At 38.4% G+C, this 14,575-nt stretch overlaps 1 protein-coding gene across 2 annotated transcripts in view; it reads right to left on the bottom strand.

The window, feature by feature from the left end:
- The window catches only part of TARS1 (threonyl-tRNA synthetase 1), a 137,398-nt gene that overhangs the window by 84,254 nt on the left and 38,569 nt on the right, over nucleotides 1-14,575 (bottom strand). For both annotated transcript variants that reach the window (XM_053701184.1, XM_053701183.1), the window contains exons 10-12: nucleotides 12,611-12,709; nucleotides 8,705-8,871; nucleotides 6,329-6,491 (exon numbers count right to left, since the gene is read on the bottom strand). In XM_053701184.1, the coding sequence (XP_053557159.1) occupies nucleotides 6,329-6,491; nucleotides 8,705-8,871; nucleotides 12,611-12,709 (429 nt within the window). The remainder of the gene's footprint in view (nucleotides 1-6,328; nucleotides 6,492-8,704; nucleotides 8,872-12,610; nucleotides 12,710-14,575) is intronic.

Raw genomic sequence — 14,575 nt, 5'->3', positions numbered from 1 at the left:
ACGGGGATAAAATAAGGGGAATCCGTACCCAGCTCCAGGAAAAAAAAACACCTTAGATTTGCACCAATAAAGATATTTACGCCATACCTTATGGTAAATCTTGAGGGTAACAGGTTCGCGAGCCTGAAGCATAGTATCAATGACCGCTTCAGAATAAACACGTATAGACAGAACTAAGCGTTAAATCTCCAAGCAGCCAGCTTCAGAGAATCCACGTTTGGATGGAGGAAGGGACCCTGAATAAGAAGGTCCTTCCTCAGAGGTAACCTCCAAGGAGGTAGAGATGACATGCTTGCCAGATCCACAAACCAGATCCTGCGAGGCCATGCAGAAGCTATTAGGATCACCAATGCTCTCTCCTGTTTGATATGAGCAATGACTTGTGGAAGGAGAGCAAACAGAGGAAACAGATATGCCAGAGAGAACATCCAAGGAACCACTAGAGCATCTATCAGAACGGCCTGAGGATCTCTTGATTTTGAGCCGTACTTGGGAACCTTGGCATTTTGGCGGGGCGCCATCAGATCCAACTCTGGAACTCCCAACCTGAGGGTTATCTGAGAGAACACTTCCGGATGAAGAGCCCACTCCCCAGGATGAAAGGTCTGTCTGCTAAGAAAATCTGCGTCCCAGTTGTTCACTCCTGGAATGTGGATGGGAGATAGACAATCGTGAGCTTCAGCACACTGCAAATTGTGAGTTACCGCCTTCATGGCTAAGGAACTCCGAGTCCCTCCCTGGTGGTTGATGTAAGCCACTGAGGTGATGTTGTCCGACTGGAATCTGATAAACTGGACTATAGACTGTTGAGGCCACGCTGACAGGGCATTGAAGATAGCTCTCAACTCCAAGATGGACTCTTCCCAAGACCACAGGACCTGAGCCTTCAGAGAACCCCAGACAGCTCCCCAGCCTGACGTCCATAGTCACAATCTCCCAGGAAGGTCTCAGGAAGAAAGTGCTCGGAGGCAGAAGTTCCTGTGATTTCCACCACGAGAGAGCGTTTCTTGTTAGGGGGTCCAGATGTATCTTCTGTGATAAATCAGAATGGTCTCCGTCTCCATTGACGGAGCATGCAAAGCTGCAGCAGTCGCAGATGGAACCGAGCAAAAGGGATGATGTCCATAGAAGCCACCATCAGACCAATCACCTCCATGCATTGAGCCACTGATGGACAAAAGGCAGTCTGGAAAGAAAGGCAGGAAGCAAGAAGTTTGGATATTCTGACCTCCGTCAGGAAAATCTTCATGGACAGGGAATCTTTTATTGTCCCTAGCAAACACACTTTTGAAGATAGAATTAGAGAACTCTTTTCGAGATTCACCTTCTACCCGTGGGAACGTAGAAGAGACAACATCTCTGTATGAGATTGTGCTAGTTGAAAAGATGAAGTCTGAACCAAGATGCTGTCTAGATAAGGAGCCACAGCAATTCCCTGGAATCTGATCACTGCCAATAGCGCCCCCAGAACCTTTGTGAATATTGTGGGATTCATGGCCAGACCAAATGGAAGTGCAACAAACTGAAAATGCTTGTCCAGAAAAGCAAACCTCAGAAACTGGTGATGTTCCCTGTGAATGGGAACATAAAGGCATGCGTCCTTCAGGTCTATGGTCGATATAAACTGACCTTCCTGTACCAAGGGAAGAATGGAACGAATAGTTTCCATCTTGAAAGGATGGAACCCTGAAGAATTTGTTGACACTTGAGATCTAGGATGGGACAAAAAGTTCCCTCCTTTTTGGGAACCACCAATAGATTTGAATAGAATCCTAGACTTTGTTCCCTTAGAGGAACTGGTCAATAATGCTCAGGGAGGATAGGTTCTTTACGCAATTTAAGAAGGCCTCCTTTATCTGGTTTGAGGATAGTCTTGACAGGAGAAATCTGCCCCTTGGAGGGCAAAACTTGAATCCCATTCTGTAACCCAGGGATACTATGTCCACAGCCCTTGGATCTGGAACATCACGTATCCAGGCTTGATGAAAAAAAAGAAAGCCTGCCCCCCACTTGAATTGGGGGCGGAACCTTCATGCTGATTTAGAGTCAGCGGAAGACTTTTTGTTTTGCTTCCCCTTGTTCAAGGGCTGGATGGAGTTCCAAGTGGACCTGGATTGGAAGAGAATGAGGAGGACTTCTGTCCCTTAAAGTTGCGAAAGGAACGAAAATTAGGTCTATACTTTCCACCCATAATCTCTGAATTGATTTCTGCCAGACCAGGTCCAGAGTTTTACCCTTATAAGGTAAAGCCGAAAGCTTGGCCTTTGAAGAAACATCATCAACCAGGATTTTAACCACAGAGCTCTGCTGGCTAATACAGTGAAGCTAGACATCTTAGCTCCCAGTCTAATTATCTGCATGTTGGCATCACAGATAAAGGTATTGGCCAGTTTGAGAGCTTTGATCTAGGGATAGATCGATACCGTTTTTTTAGGGCCGATACCGATACCAATTATTGACCACCTTTTAGGCTGATAACCGATAACAGGGGTCGATATTCTGTACATTTAAAGTTTTTAAAAATCAACACAATTTCTACGCAAATCTGGTATGAACTGAACATGCTTATTAAAAGTTTAACACATTAAAAGTAAACACCTGGGAAAAATAAAGTGCTTGAAAATTAACTTATTAAATTATTTCCCAAAACATAGAAAAATTGCATAAATGCCTTTTAAACTGCACACTGATATAAAATTAAATTTAAGCCACTACTGCAAAGCTAGATACTACACGATTTTTTCAATACTACCAGTAAAGTAGAAAACACAGTGCAGAAAAGCATAGCATTTCAGCATGTTCTCCTGTTAAACTGATTCTGTTTTTTTCCATATATTGCTGCCACTTCCCTAAAAACACGCTCACTTGGTACACTTTACAGATAATGGTTTAAAGTTAAAAAAAAAAACACATCACAATAAAGTTTGGATTTAGCACTGATGTCATTTATTTATTTGCAATATTTACTGGATTGCAAATTCCTTTCCTGGTACTGAGGAGTGGACTATAAGTTTCTTTATTATGTCACTTGGGCAGTTTTATACATGTGTAACAGCGCCACCTAATGGTCAGAACCTTGCTATCCACTGCTAGAGAATATTGATACTAGTCTCCTATACTGCATAGCTTTCTACTCAAGGTTTGTTGTTGTGGACATTTAATTGATATGCCTGAACTATCATTTTTTAAATGTTTTTTCTATGCCCATGAAAGGGAAAAATAAAATATTTAAATTAAAAAATCAAATATAGCAGCTTTAGTGAAATGTTTTGCAAATGTGTAAAATTTATCAGAATGCAACAAATAATGTTCTATTGTGACAGCAATTAGCAAGCATTTTGATTTTATGTATTGCAGACCCTATGAGCAAATCAAAAGTAATTTAGCTCTGTGTGGATTTGCTCCATATCGGTAATTTCTGGATATTTCAGAAATTCCAAATATCGGCCACTACGGTATATCGGTCTATCCCTACTTTTATCCTATCTTGGATCTCCTCTACCGTAGTTTCCTCTGCAATAAGATCAGACAAGGCATCACACCAATAAGATGCTGCTACCGTAACTGGGGCAATACTCGCTGCAGGTTGCCACTGTATTTCTTGATGAATATACATCTTTTTAAAATATGCCTTTAGCTTCTTATCCATGGGATCCTTAAAAGAGCAACTATCATCTCTTAGCAAGAGTAGAAATAGCTTATTCTACTTTAGGCACAGTGCTCCATGATTCACGAATAGAGTCAGCAACAGGAAACATCTTTTTAAAAAGAGGGGAAGGGGAAAAGTAACCCCTGGATTATCCCATTCCTGAGCTATAATTTCAGACATCTTTCGTGGGACCAGGAAAAACCTCCTCAGAAGATGGAGAATCATAAACTCTATCCAGTTTATAAGAATTAAATCTTAAGCACACTGCTTACTATTAACCCCTTAGTCTCTCTACATGCATAAGTTAAGCATACAATGTGCCTGCAAATCTGCCCAAAGAATGTATCTAAGCAAAAAATTAGATAATCAATGTCCCAAATTAGATCCACTAGAGGATTTACCTCTAAAGTGCTATCCTTCAGTACCTAGAAGGAAAATGCACTTACCTGTGGATCCAGCTGTGGGGCAGGTAACAGCTACTTAGGTGTGACCAGTACTCCACTACCCATCAGGGACCTGTAGTAAAAGAAAGAACAGAGTAACCAACCCTGGCTTTCTACAAAGGGGTAGCAAAATATTAGAAGGCAGCGAGGTAGTCTTTGCTTTACTTCTAACTGCTAAAAGTCACCACTACTCTTACTCAAAAGATTGATGTGGTTACAGCTAGATCCCAATCCGTGCTTGCAGGGAAAGTACCCATAAAAGTATTATTTATCTTCAGACACCAATTTTGCACATCCTCCATTAACAGAGGCAAAATGAATGACTGGGGATTATGGGTAAGGGAAGTTACACTTAACAGCTTTGCTGGGGTGCTCTTTGCCTCCTCCCGCTGTTTGCCAGGAGTTGAATATACCACTAGTAATTGGAATGACATTGTGGACTCTCTAAGTCATAGGAAAGAAACTGAGGCAATTTCTGAGAATCTTTTCAGTCATGTGAACATTATCTTTAGAAACAAGGGAACTAGGTTGAAAAGCTCAAACTTTTTAAAAAGGGAAATGTTTGTTTATGCAGAGTTAACAAAACACTTTTTAATGCGCTCTCATTATTTATTCCCTGTAATTTATCTCTGAAATTCCTGCCAGAATTGGAAGTGAATTATTCAGGCCTCGAAAGCCTAACCCTGAAACAAATAATAGATTAATATATATATATATATATATATATATATATATATATATATATATATATATATATATATATATATATATATATATATATATATATATATATATATATATATATATATATATACACACACATACATACACACACACATACATTAATAGGTTTTATACATAAATAATATATAAAAATAAAATAGTGGGTATTAACCTTTTAGTGCCGTTATGGCGTTCTACTCCATCCAAATGGCGCTGGGCTTTAGTGCCGTTAGGACGGAATAGAATGTCATAGCCGTTTGGCTGCCCTGAAGCCAACGGCACTTCCTGCATGTGATCGCGGTCTGGAGGGCGTGTCTAGTGTCATAGGGACGCCCCTGACCCGATCCCATAATTGAAATCTCGTGATTGCGTGATTTCGATTTGTCTATATCGGAGCATTGTTCCGATGTAGACATTATGACCCTGTCATGAAAGGGTTAAAGGGATAGTAAACACCAAAAATGTTATTGTTTAAAGAAAATAGATAATCCCTTTATTTATCATTCCCCAGTTTTGCATAACCAACACTGTTATAGAAATATACTTTTTACCTCTGTAATTACCTTGTATCTAAGCTTCTGCTGACTGCCTCCTTATCTCAGATCTTTTGACAGACTTGCATGTCAGACAATTAGTGCTGACTATTAAATAACTTCACGTGCAGGAGCACAATGTTATCTATACGAAACACATGAACTAACGCCCACTAGCTGTGAAAAACTGTAAAATTAATTCATATAAGAGGCGGCCTTCAAGGGCTTAGCATTCAACTAAGAATACCAAGAGAACAAAGCAAATTTGATGATAAAAGTAAAATTAGAAAGTTGTTTAAAATGACATGCCATATCGGAATCGTGAAAGTTTAATTTGGACTTTACTATCCCTTTAATACTATAGAGGGATGGGGTTATGGCTTTATAAATAAATATGTACATTAGTGCTTGTGCACATTATATTTCTGCATTTGTATTTTTATTTAACTTTGTTAGTGAGATACTATCATCAGTATTACAAACAAAGTAACCATTTTACAACTTCCCCCAGCAAATTTAAAATCGAAGTCTAAAAATAAATAAGAATGTACAAGTGCGTGAACAGTAAATAAAGTGTGTGAACAGTATAATGCAGGAGCATAATTTTACGAGAGCATGTATGCAAACTCATACTCTGATATCTGTGAAGATGCTTACCAATAGAGCGTTTGCATTCTTCTGAACTCACGTTATGTCTGCACACTGCCACTGACTAGTCAGAATGTTTTAGAAGTAGGAAACATTAGACTGACAATGAACAGCTCATTATGCATTAATTGTATCACGTATGAAGCATTTCATGCCTAAGAAATGCAATATTATATTACTCAAATATATTTACTTGGTGATTTTCAAATGTATCAAGCTTTCCTATCAATTACCTTGGTCAACAACTTGAATCAATACAAATTAAAAATTTCCTACAATACAAAAACAATTACGTTTCATTGTAGAATTTTTATTAAAAAGACCCAAAATACCTGCTCCATAGCACAGAATATGTGAGCATCATCTTGCTGAAATCGTCTCACACGTGTAAGTCCGGTAAGGGCTCCAGATAGCTCATTGCGGTGAAGAACACCAAAGTCAGCCATTCTCAGGGGCAGCTCCCTCCAAGAGCGTGGGCGATGATCAAACATCAAACTACAAACAAAAAAAAAAAAAAAAAGAGAGAAGAGTTATTCAAAACAACTTCACCTTAAAGGTTTCTAAGGACATAGTATACAAAATGCTCTAAGGTGAAAAAGCAATTAATTTTAAACTCCAATATACAACTTTTACCAGTTTAAAATATATCCCTTTAATTTGCATTATATAGATAGAGTTGTAACCACGGTATACAATTATATGCAGGGTGTCTGTATGAGCATATGGCAGACAAATCCAGTTTCATTTAAATACAAATGAAAGAATATTACATTTCTAATACACAAATTAAAGGACCAGTCAACACATTAGATTTGCATAATCAACAAATGCAAGATAACAAGACAATGCAATAGCACTTAGTCTGAACTTCAAATGACAACAAGAGAATGAAGCAAATTTGATAATAGAAGTAAATTGGAAACTTTATTAAAATTGTATTATCTATCTGAATCATGAAAGAAAAAAAAAATTGGGTTTCAAGTCTCTTTAAGTGTTTAATAAGTTGCTAAAATAGTACCAGGATAGATATAAACAGACAAAAGTGCAAAAAAAAAAAAAAACAACCCCCCCACCCAAAAACAAAAAACCATCTAATGTGTTAGAATACATGATCAATAAAATAAATAAATACAGGGTTGTTTTGTGAAACGGTAGCAGTAGGAGGTTAGAGCTGTGCACTGTGCTACAAATAAATATTCTCTGAACTATAGATTACTAACATATTACATTGGTACAGTATTTATTTTAAAGTTAATTCTCTTCCTGTCTAATCGTACCGTTAGTGTAGCCTTCTCTGGGGCATCCTCTGCCCCGTTACCACTCTCTGTTGGGGTACCGCAATCTCCACCCCCCAACTTCTCTATAACTGTCTATAACTCCATCATTACCCCTACCCCACATGCTCGATGTCTTGGAGTCAGACTTGACACAGATCTTTCATTCACTCCTCACATTCAGTCCTTGGCTAAAGCTTGCCGCTTCCACCTTAAGAACTTCTCTTAAATTAGACATTTCCTTTCACAAGACACAACGAAGATTCTAATCCACACTCTCATCCTTTCCGGCCTCGATTAGTGCAACTCCATCATCTCTGGTCTCCCTAGCTGCAGCCTAGCTCCTTTACAATCCATAATGAATGCCTCTGGCAGACTCATCTTCCTTACACGTCGCTCTTCATCTGCTGCGCCTCTCTGCCAATCCCTTCACTGGCTTCCTCTTACCTCTAGGATTAAACACAAAATTCTCACTCTGACATACAAAGCCCTCAACTGCACTGCCCCCCCCTATATCTCAGACCTTGTCTCCAGATACTCTCCCTCCCGTCCCCTTCGCTCTTCTCATGATCTCCTACTCTCCTCCTCTCTTGTTACTTCCTCACATTCCCGTTTACAGAACTTCTCCAGACTGGCTCCCATCTTATGGAACTCCCTGCCTCGCTCCACAAGACTCTCCCCTAGTTTTAACAGCTTCAAGCGCTCCCTAAAGACTCTACTGTTCAGGGATGCATACAACCTACACTAACCTTTCCTAACTCCACTGCTATCCCCTTGAACCCCTTAGCATGTAAGCCTATGAGCCCAGCTGTTTGTAGATCACCTGCATAAGAGCTAATTACAACAGTGCAACTCTCGGCAGGGACCTCTACCCATTTGACCCTCTATAAATGTTACCTTGTATACCGCCTATGTTTATGCTCTACAAATACCTGATAATAATAAAGTGTTTTAAAGAAACATGAAACCCAATGTTTTATCTTTCAGATAGAACAAAACAAAAAAACTATTAGGCTTCCAATTTACTTCTATTATAAAATTTGTGTCGTTCTCATGTTATTCTTTGGTGAAGAGATATCTAGATAGGTAACGTGCACATGTCTGAAACACTACACGACAAGAAATAGAGCTGCCATCTAGTACTCTTGCTAAATGTATAGCATTGTTGCAAAACTACTTCCGTATAGTGCTGCAGACACGTGCACACAACTGAACTTACTTCCCTGCTTTTCAATAAAGGATAACAAGAAAATGAAGACACTGATAATAGAAGTAAATTAGACAGTTGTTTAATATATGCTCTATAAGGACCATGAAAGAAAAATGTTGGGTTTATATCCCTTTAACAGTATAATGTCAAATGTGACTTTGTGTCCCATGTATATTGTGCACCGTGTAATAATTATTATAAAAACAATAAACTGCATTTGGTACCAGTGTCCTGGGCAATTCATGGGTTTCAGTGCAAAGATTTCCTTCTCAACTTCAAATGAGAACATATTTTCACTGTAGTGCTGCCAGTGTCCAGATGTCTGCCACAGTTTGCTGTTGTAGACGTTTGGCGTGACCACCTCTTGGAAGCCCCGTTTCCGATATTCTTCCTAAACACAAAACCGGTAAAAACCATAAAAATAGGAAACAAAAAAGGGAATTTGCCTATCTACAGCTCTCTTGCAAAATGTTTTGTGTGGATCCTAAAGATCAAATTACTTCCATCATTTTAAATGTTGAAAAAGGTATTAACGCTAACCTAGACGTAACCGTATATGTCTCACGAAATTCCAAACACCTCAGAAGTTTAAAATAACAAAACAGAAAATTGGCAATGAATAATCATTACAGCACTCACAAACCCAGCCTTTAAAATTTACTGACCGCTTGTGAATTTCAGGTTGCTTTAAACGCCATATTAGAGTATTTTCTAGTTTGCAACATCAGTTGTTTAGGTTTACTAACACGGGAACACAGACAGGAAGTGCCGGCCAATCAACATCTCTGGGCTATTTCTAGTACAGTGTGGACAGGACTTTAAAGGGACATCAAACCCTAATTTTTCTTTCAGGATTTAGATTTTTTTAAAAATGTAAAAAAAAAAATCCATTTCAATTCTATTATCAAATTTTCTTCTCTCTCGTGTTATTCTTTGTTGAAAAGATGCCGGGTAAATATCATGCACATGCCTGAAGCATTACATAACAGGAAATAAAAAGTGCGGCCATCTAGTGCTCTTGCTAATGTAGAACGTTCTTGCAAAACTGCTGCCATGTAGTGCTGCCTTCCAGCTTTTCAAATATGGACACCAAGAAAACAAAGAAAAATTTGTACAAATCAGCCAAGCTAGTTCCCAGTAGTGCATCGCTGCGCCTGAGCCTACCAAGGTATGCTTTTCAAGAAAGCAAACAAAGAGAAAGAAGCAAATTAGATAATAGAAGTAAATTGGAAAGTGGTTTAAAATCGTATACTCCATCTGAATCATGAACGGAGAAAAAATTAAATTGAGGAGTTTTATGTCCCTTTAATTGAAAGCATAGTTCTGAGATCATAAAAACTTTAAGCCAATCATTTATCTTTATCACTGATCTTTGTGACTATTGCAAAAGGAATTATAATTTTGTTTGTAGCCGGCTCACTAAATAGCCGTTTTATTAAAGTGAATGTAAATTTTGATGCTAAAGTGCCCGTTTTTTAAAAAAAATTGATTAAAAACAGGGGCACTTTAAAGGGGCAGTCTAGTCAAAATTAAACTTTCATGATTCAGATAGGGCATGCAATTTTAAACAACTTTCCAATTTACTTCAATTATCTAATTTGCTCAATTCTTTAGATATCCTTTGTTGAAGAAAAGCAATGCACATGTGTGAGACAATCACAAAAGGCCTCTAGGTGCAGCAACCAATCAGCAGCTATGAGCATATCTAGATATGCTTTTCAGCAAGTGATATCAAGAGAATGAAGCAAATTAGATAATAGAAGTAAATTAGAAAGTTGTTTAAAATGACATGCTCTTTCTAAATCACGAAATAAAAAAAATTGGCTTTCATGTCCCTTTAACCCCTTAATGACCGGACCATTTTTCAATTTTCTTACCCTTAATGACAATGGCTATTTTTACATTTCTGCGATGTTTGTGTTTAGCTGTAATTTTCCTCTTACTCATTTACTGTACCCACACATATTATATACTGTTTTTCTCGCCATTAAATGGACTTTCTAAAGATACCATTATTTTCATCATGTCTTATAATTTACTACAAAAAAAATAATAAAATATGAGGAAAAAATGGAAAAACACACACTTTTTCTAACTTTGACCCCCAAAATCTGTTACACATCTACAATCACCAAAAAACACCCATGCTAAATAGTTTCTAAATTTTGTCCTGAGTTTAGAAATACCCAATGTTTACACGTTCTTAGCTTTTTTTGCAAGTTATAGGGCCATAAATACAAGTAGCACTTCGCTATTTCCAAACCACTTTTTTTCAAAATTAGCGCTAGTTACATTGGAACCCTGATATCTGTCAGGAATACCTGAATATCCCTTGACATGTATATATTTTTTGTTAGAAGACAACCCAAAGTATTGATCTAGGCACATTTTGGTATATTTTAAGCCACCATTTCACCGCCAAATGCGAGCAAATAAAAAAAAAAAAAAACTTTACATTTTTCACAATTTTAGGTTTCTCACTGAAATTATTTACAAACAGCTTGTGCTATTATGGCACAAATTGTTGTAAAAGCTTCTTTGGGATCCCCTTTGTTCAGAAATAGCAGACTTATATGGCTTTGGCATTGCTTTTTGGTAATTAGAAGGCCGCTAAATGCTGCTGCGCACCACACGTAAATTATGCCCAGCAGTGAAGGGGTTAATTAAGTAGGTTGAAGGGAGCTTGCAGGGTTAATTTTAGCTTTAGGGTAGAGATCAGCCTCCCACCTGACACATCCCACCCCCTGATCCCTCCCAAACAGCTCTCTTCCCTCCCCCACCCCTCAAATGTCCCCGCCATCTTAAGTACTGGCAGAAAGTCTGCCAGTACTAAATAAAAGGAGTTTTTTTTTTTTTTTTATAAAAAAAATAAAATATTTTAGCTGTGATGGACTCCTGCCTTAGTCCCAACCTCCATGATCCCCCCCCCCCAGCTCTCTAACCCTCTCCCCTATCTAATTGCGGCCATCTTGTGTACTGGCAGCTGTCTGCCAGTACCCAATTTGCCCCAAAAACAAGTGTTTTTTGCTCTTTTGCTTTTTTTTTATGTGTTCTGTAGTGTAGCAGCCCCCCCCCCACAATACCCCTGCCCCCCTCCCCCTCCCAGATCCTCTAATATTTTTTAAAAAAAAAATCTTTCCCCCCCCCCCTCTTCCCTCCTCATTGATGTCAGTGGCCAGCTAATGCGCGCGCACGCTCCCGGCACCCGGCGTGCACATTGCACTTCTAGGAACCGGATGCCGGGTAGCGATGGGCCGCCCACCCGCCTCCCTGTTACGCTCCCACCCACCAACGAACCGGCACCATCGCTACCAGTGCAGAGAGGGCCACAGAGTGGCCCTCTCTGCATCGGAGTCTTCTAAAAAGGTATTGCAGGATGCCTCCATATGGAGGCATCACTGCAATACCCTGAGAGCTGCTGGAAGCGATTGCGATCGCTTCCAGCACTCTCTTAGACAACTGACGTACCAGGTACGTCCATTGTCATTAACTGCTTGTTAATGCATGACGTACCTGGTACGTCAGTTGTCATTAAGGGGTTAATTCATCAAAATTTACATTTCACTCCTGTTGGGGGGAAAAAAACAAACAAAAAAAACAAAAAAAAAAAAAACTTACCTTTTAATCTTGACAGCCGCTCCAGCTTCCTCCACCCGTCGCAAAGCCTCTTCCTGGGTCTAAAATGAGGAATCCGGCTTCCTCCAATCACAGCGTTGAATCAGACACCGATTCCCCCGGGGAGGAAGCCATGATTGGAGAATGACCTATCCATCATTTCTGACATCAGAAATGTCTTACGACGACCGGAGGAAGCTGGAACTGCTGTCAAGTTTTGTTTTTTTCACAACATGAGTGAAATGTAAATTTTGATGAATTAAAGTGCCCCTGTTTTTAATCAATTTTTTAAAAACCGGGCACTTTAGCATCAAAATTTATATTCACTTTAATTTATCTGTGCACCAATGTTTAAAGAACAGGAAAAGTTGTGCACAAACTTGTAATAAAAAATGTAAGTACAAAATAAAAAGCTTGTACGGATCAAAACTAAAACCCTAAATATAGGTATGGAAAAAAAAAATAAGTGAAACAGCAACAATCGGAATGATGGCATCAGTTACATAGGTACTTACTCTGATGAAATCGATCAGCTGGTTATAAATGTAGGAACCCTTGGGAAGGAAGAAACAGCTCCCAGGACTCAACTCATGAAAGAAAAACAGCTCCTGTTCCTAAATCAGAAAAGTATAAATAAATCAGTGCACTGTTCTCTGTGTAACTGGAGGCTTTTGAGATCACTATGAGAGTAATCAGTTTAAAGTGACATTGTCTGGCCATATAATACATTAATATATGCAAAATCATAAACCTTGGCACATAAGGCTTCAAAAGAGGAAAAAATCTTCAGCAATAATAATATGCAGTTTGTTTTTCCCTAGCGCAAAATATAAATATTAATACTTTATCTACCATAACTGTGTGATATGCAGGTAATGAACGTTTCACCCAAGTTAAAATGTGAGTTAATGGTGGCTGTATATGGTTAACTTTGTGTTAGTTAAAGGGGCAAAAAGCCAAGCATTTTTTTTCCATAATATAGATAGAACTTACAATTTTACACAACTTTTCAGTTTTCTTTTCTTATCAAATATGCTTCATTCTCTTGGTATTCTTTGTTGAAAGAGCAGCTGAAAACATCGAGTGAGCCCATAACAAGTTACATATGTGTAGGCACCAATCAGCAGCTAGCCCCCAGTAGTGCATTACTGCTCCTGAGCCTACCTAGGTTTACTTATCAACAAAGGATACTAAGGGAACAAAGCTAATTAAATAGAAGAAAAATTAGAAAGTTGACCAAAATTGCATGCACTACCGTAATTATAAAGTTTCATTTGAAATTTACAGCCCCTTTAAGAAGATTAATGACTCACCATAATACTGTGAATACCTGTAAGTATTACACTAGATCTTTCATGTGCCAGTAATACTCTACATATTTATTTTTTTAATATACATGGATTCAGTTTATTTGATCACTGAACTGTGTTTGATTCATTAGGGGCAACTCACACTTTAGGGCTTTTATCAGTACAATGTTTAAAGCCTAGGGATGTTACTGTTAGAGGAGAAAGTCTCTCATAGATAGCCAACAGGTTATTTAAAGTCCGTATACAATTTGTGTCAAGGTAAACACTGTAGCTTTATTTTCTTACACTGCCCCTGAAGTGCTGTAATGGCACGAAACATGTTGGATGCTGATGATATGGTGTTCGCGGATTCACTAGCTGTGATATTGTTACTAGTCTGACTTTATGTGCAAGTCGTTTTACTTGCAACCTAATAAAAGTTAGATTTTACTTTTACAAATTTCGGTCCATTGACTGCTAGATTCTTTCATCTTCAGCGATTTCTGTTTAACTCGCACTGCTTACTTACAGGTCATAGATAAGCCATAGCTTCAAGAAAATTTACCACAGAATTATGAGAACTATGCTGAACTATTGCAAAAAATGCAACCGCCACGCAATTCAAACTTGACTTTTATATAACTTAAAACATATTTTCTCTTTCTCGCATAAGAAAAGCAATTAAATAAGTTTTAAATCTTATTAATACTAAAGATGGTAGGAAATGCCTGTGTGTGATACAAACATTTACATGCTCAATAGCTGAACAATTCTAACAGCGGTAAAAAAAAAAAAAAAGGCACAGGGACAACCATCTTGTAATGCATTTTAAATTAACACTGATCAATAAAACAAAGGTGTTGTGTTAAGTTTTAAAGTAATGTCGTTATTCTTGCATTGTCCAATAAGGCTGAGGCCTAGGGCAGCATGTTATAAGGGGGAGCCGCCTGTTCTTGTATTGTGTTCACACCTAAATAAATGGTAAACATGCAGCGGAGTCCATAAACTGCACAGGACTCAACAAAGCCATTTATAAGCAATATGTCCTCAGCACCCAATGAATGAAGAAATCTGTTCTTTATTCAAACATCTTCCAGCGAGGAACACAAAGTAAAACATTTTGCATAAAGTACAGATTTCTTCATTCATTGGGTGCTGAGGACATTGGTTTTCTTGAAGTGTGTGGGGTGT

The sequence above is a fragment of the Bombina bombina genome, chromosome 2 (assembly GCF_027579735.1).
Source record: "Bombina bombina isolate aBomBom1 chromosome 2, aBomBom1.pri, whole genome shotgun sequence".
Classification (NCBI taxonomy): domain Eukaryota; kingdom Metazoa; phylum Chordata; class Amphibia; order Anura; family Bombinatoridae; genus Bombina; species Bombina bombina.
Note: the sequence above shows the minus strand (reverse complement) of the source record. Positions and strands in the feature narration are given on the sequence as shown.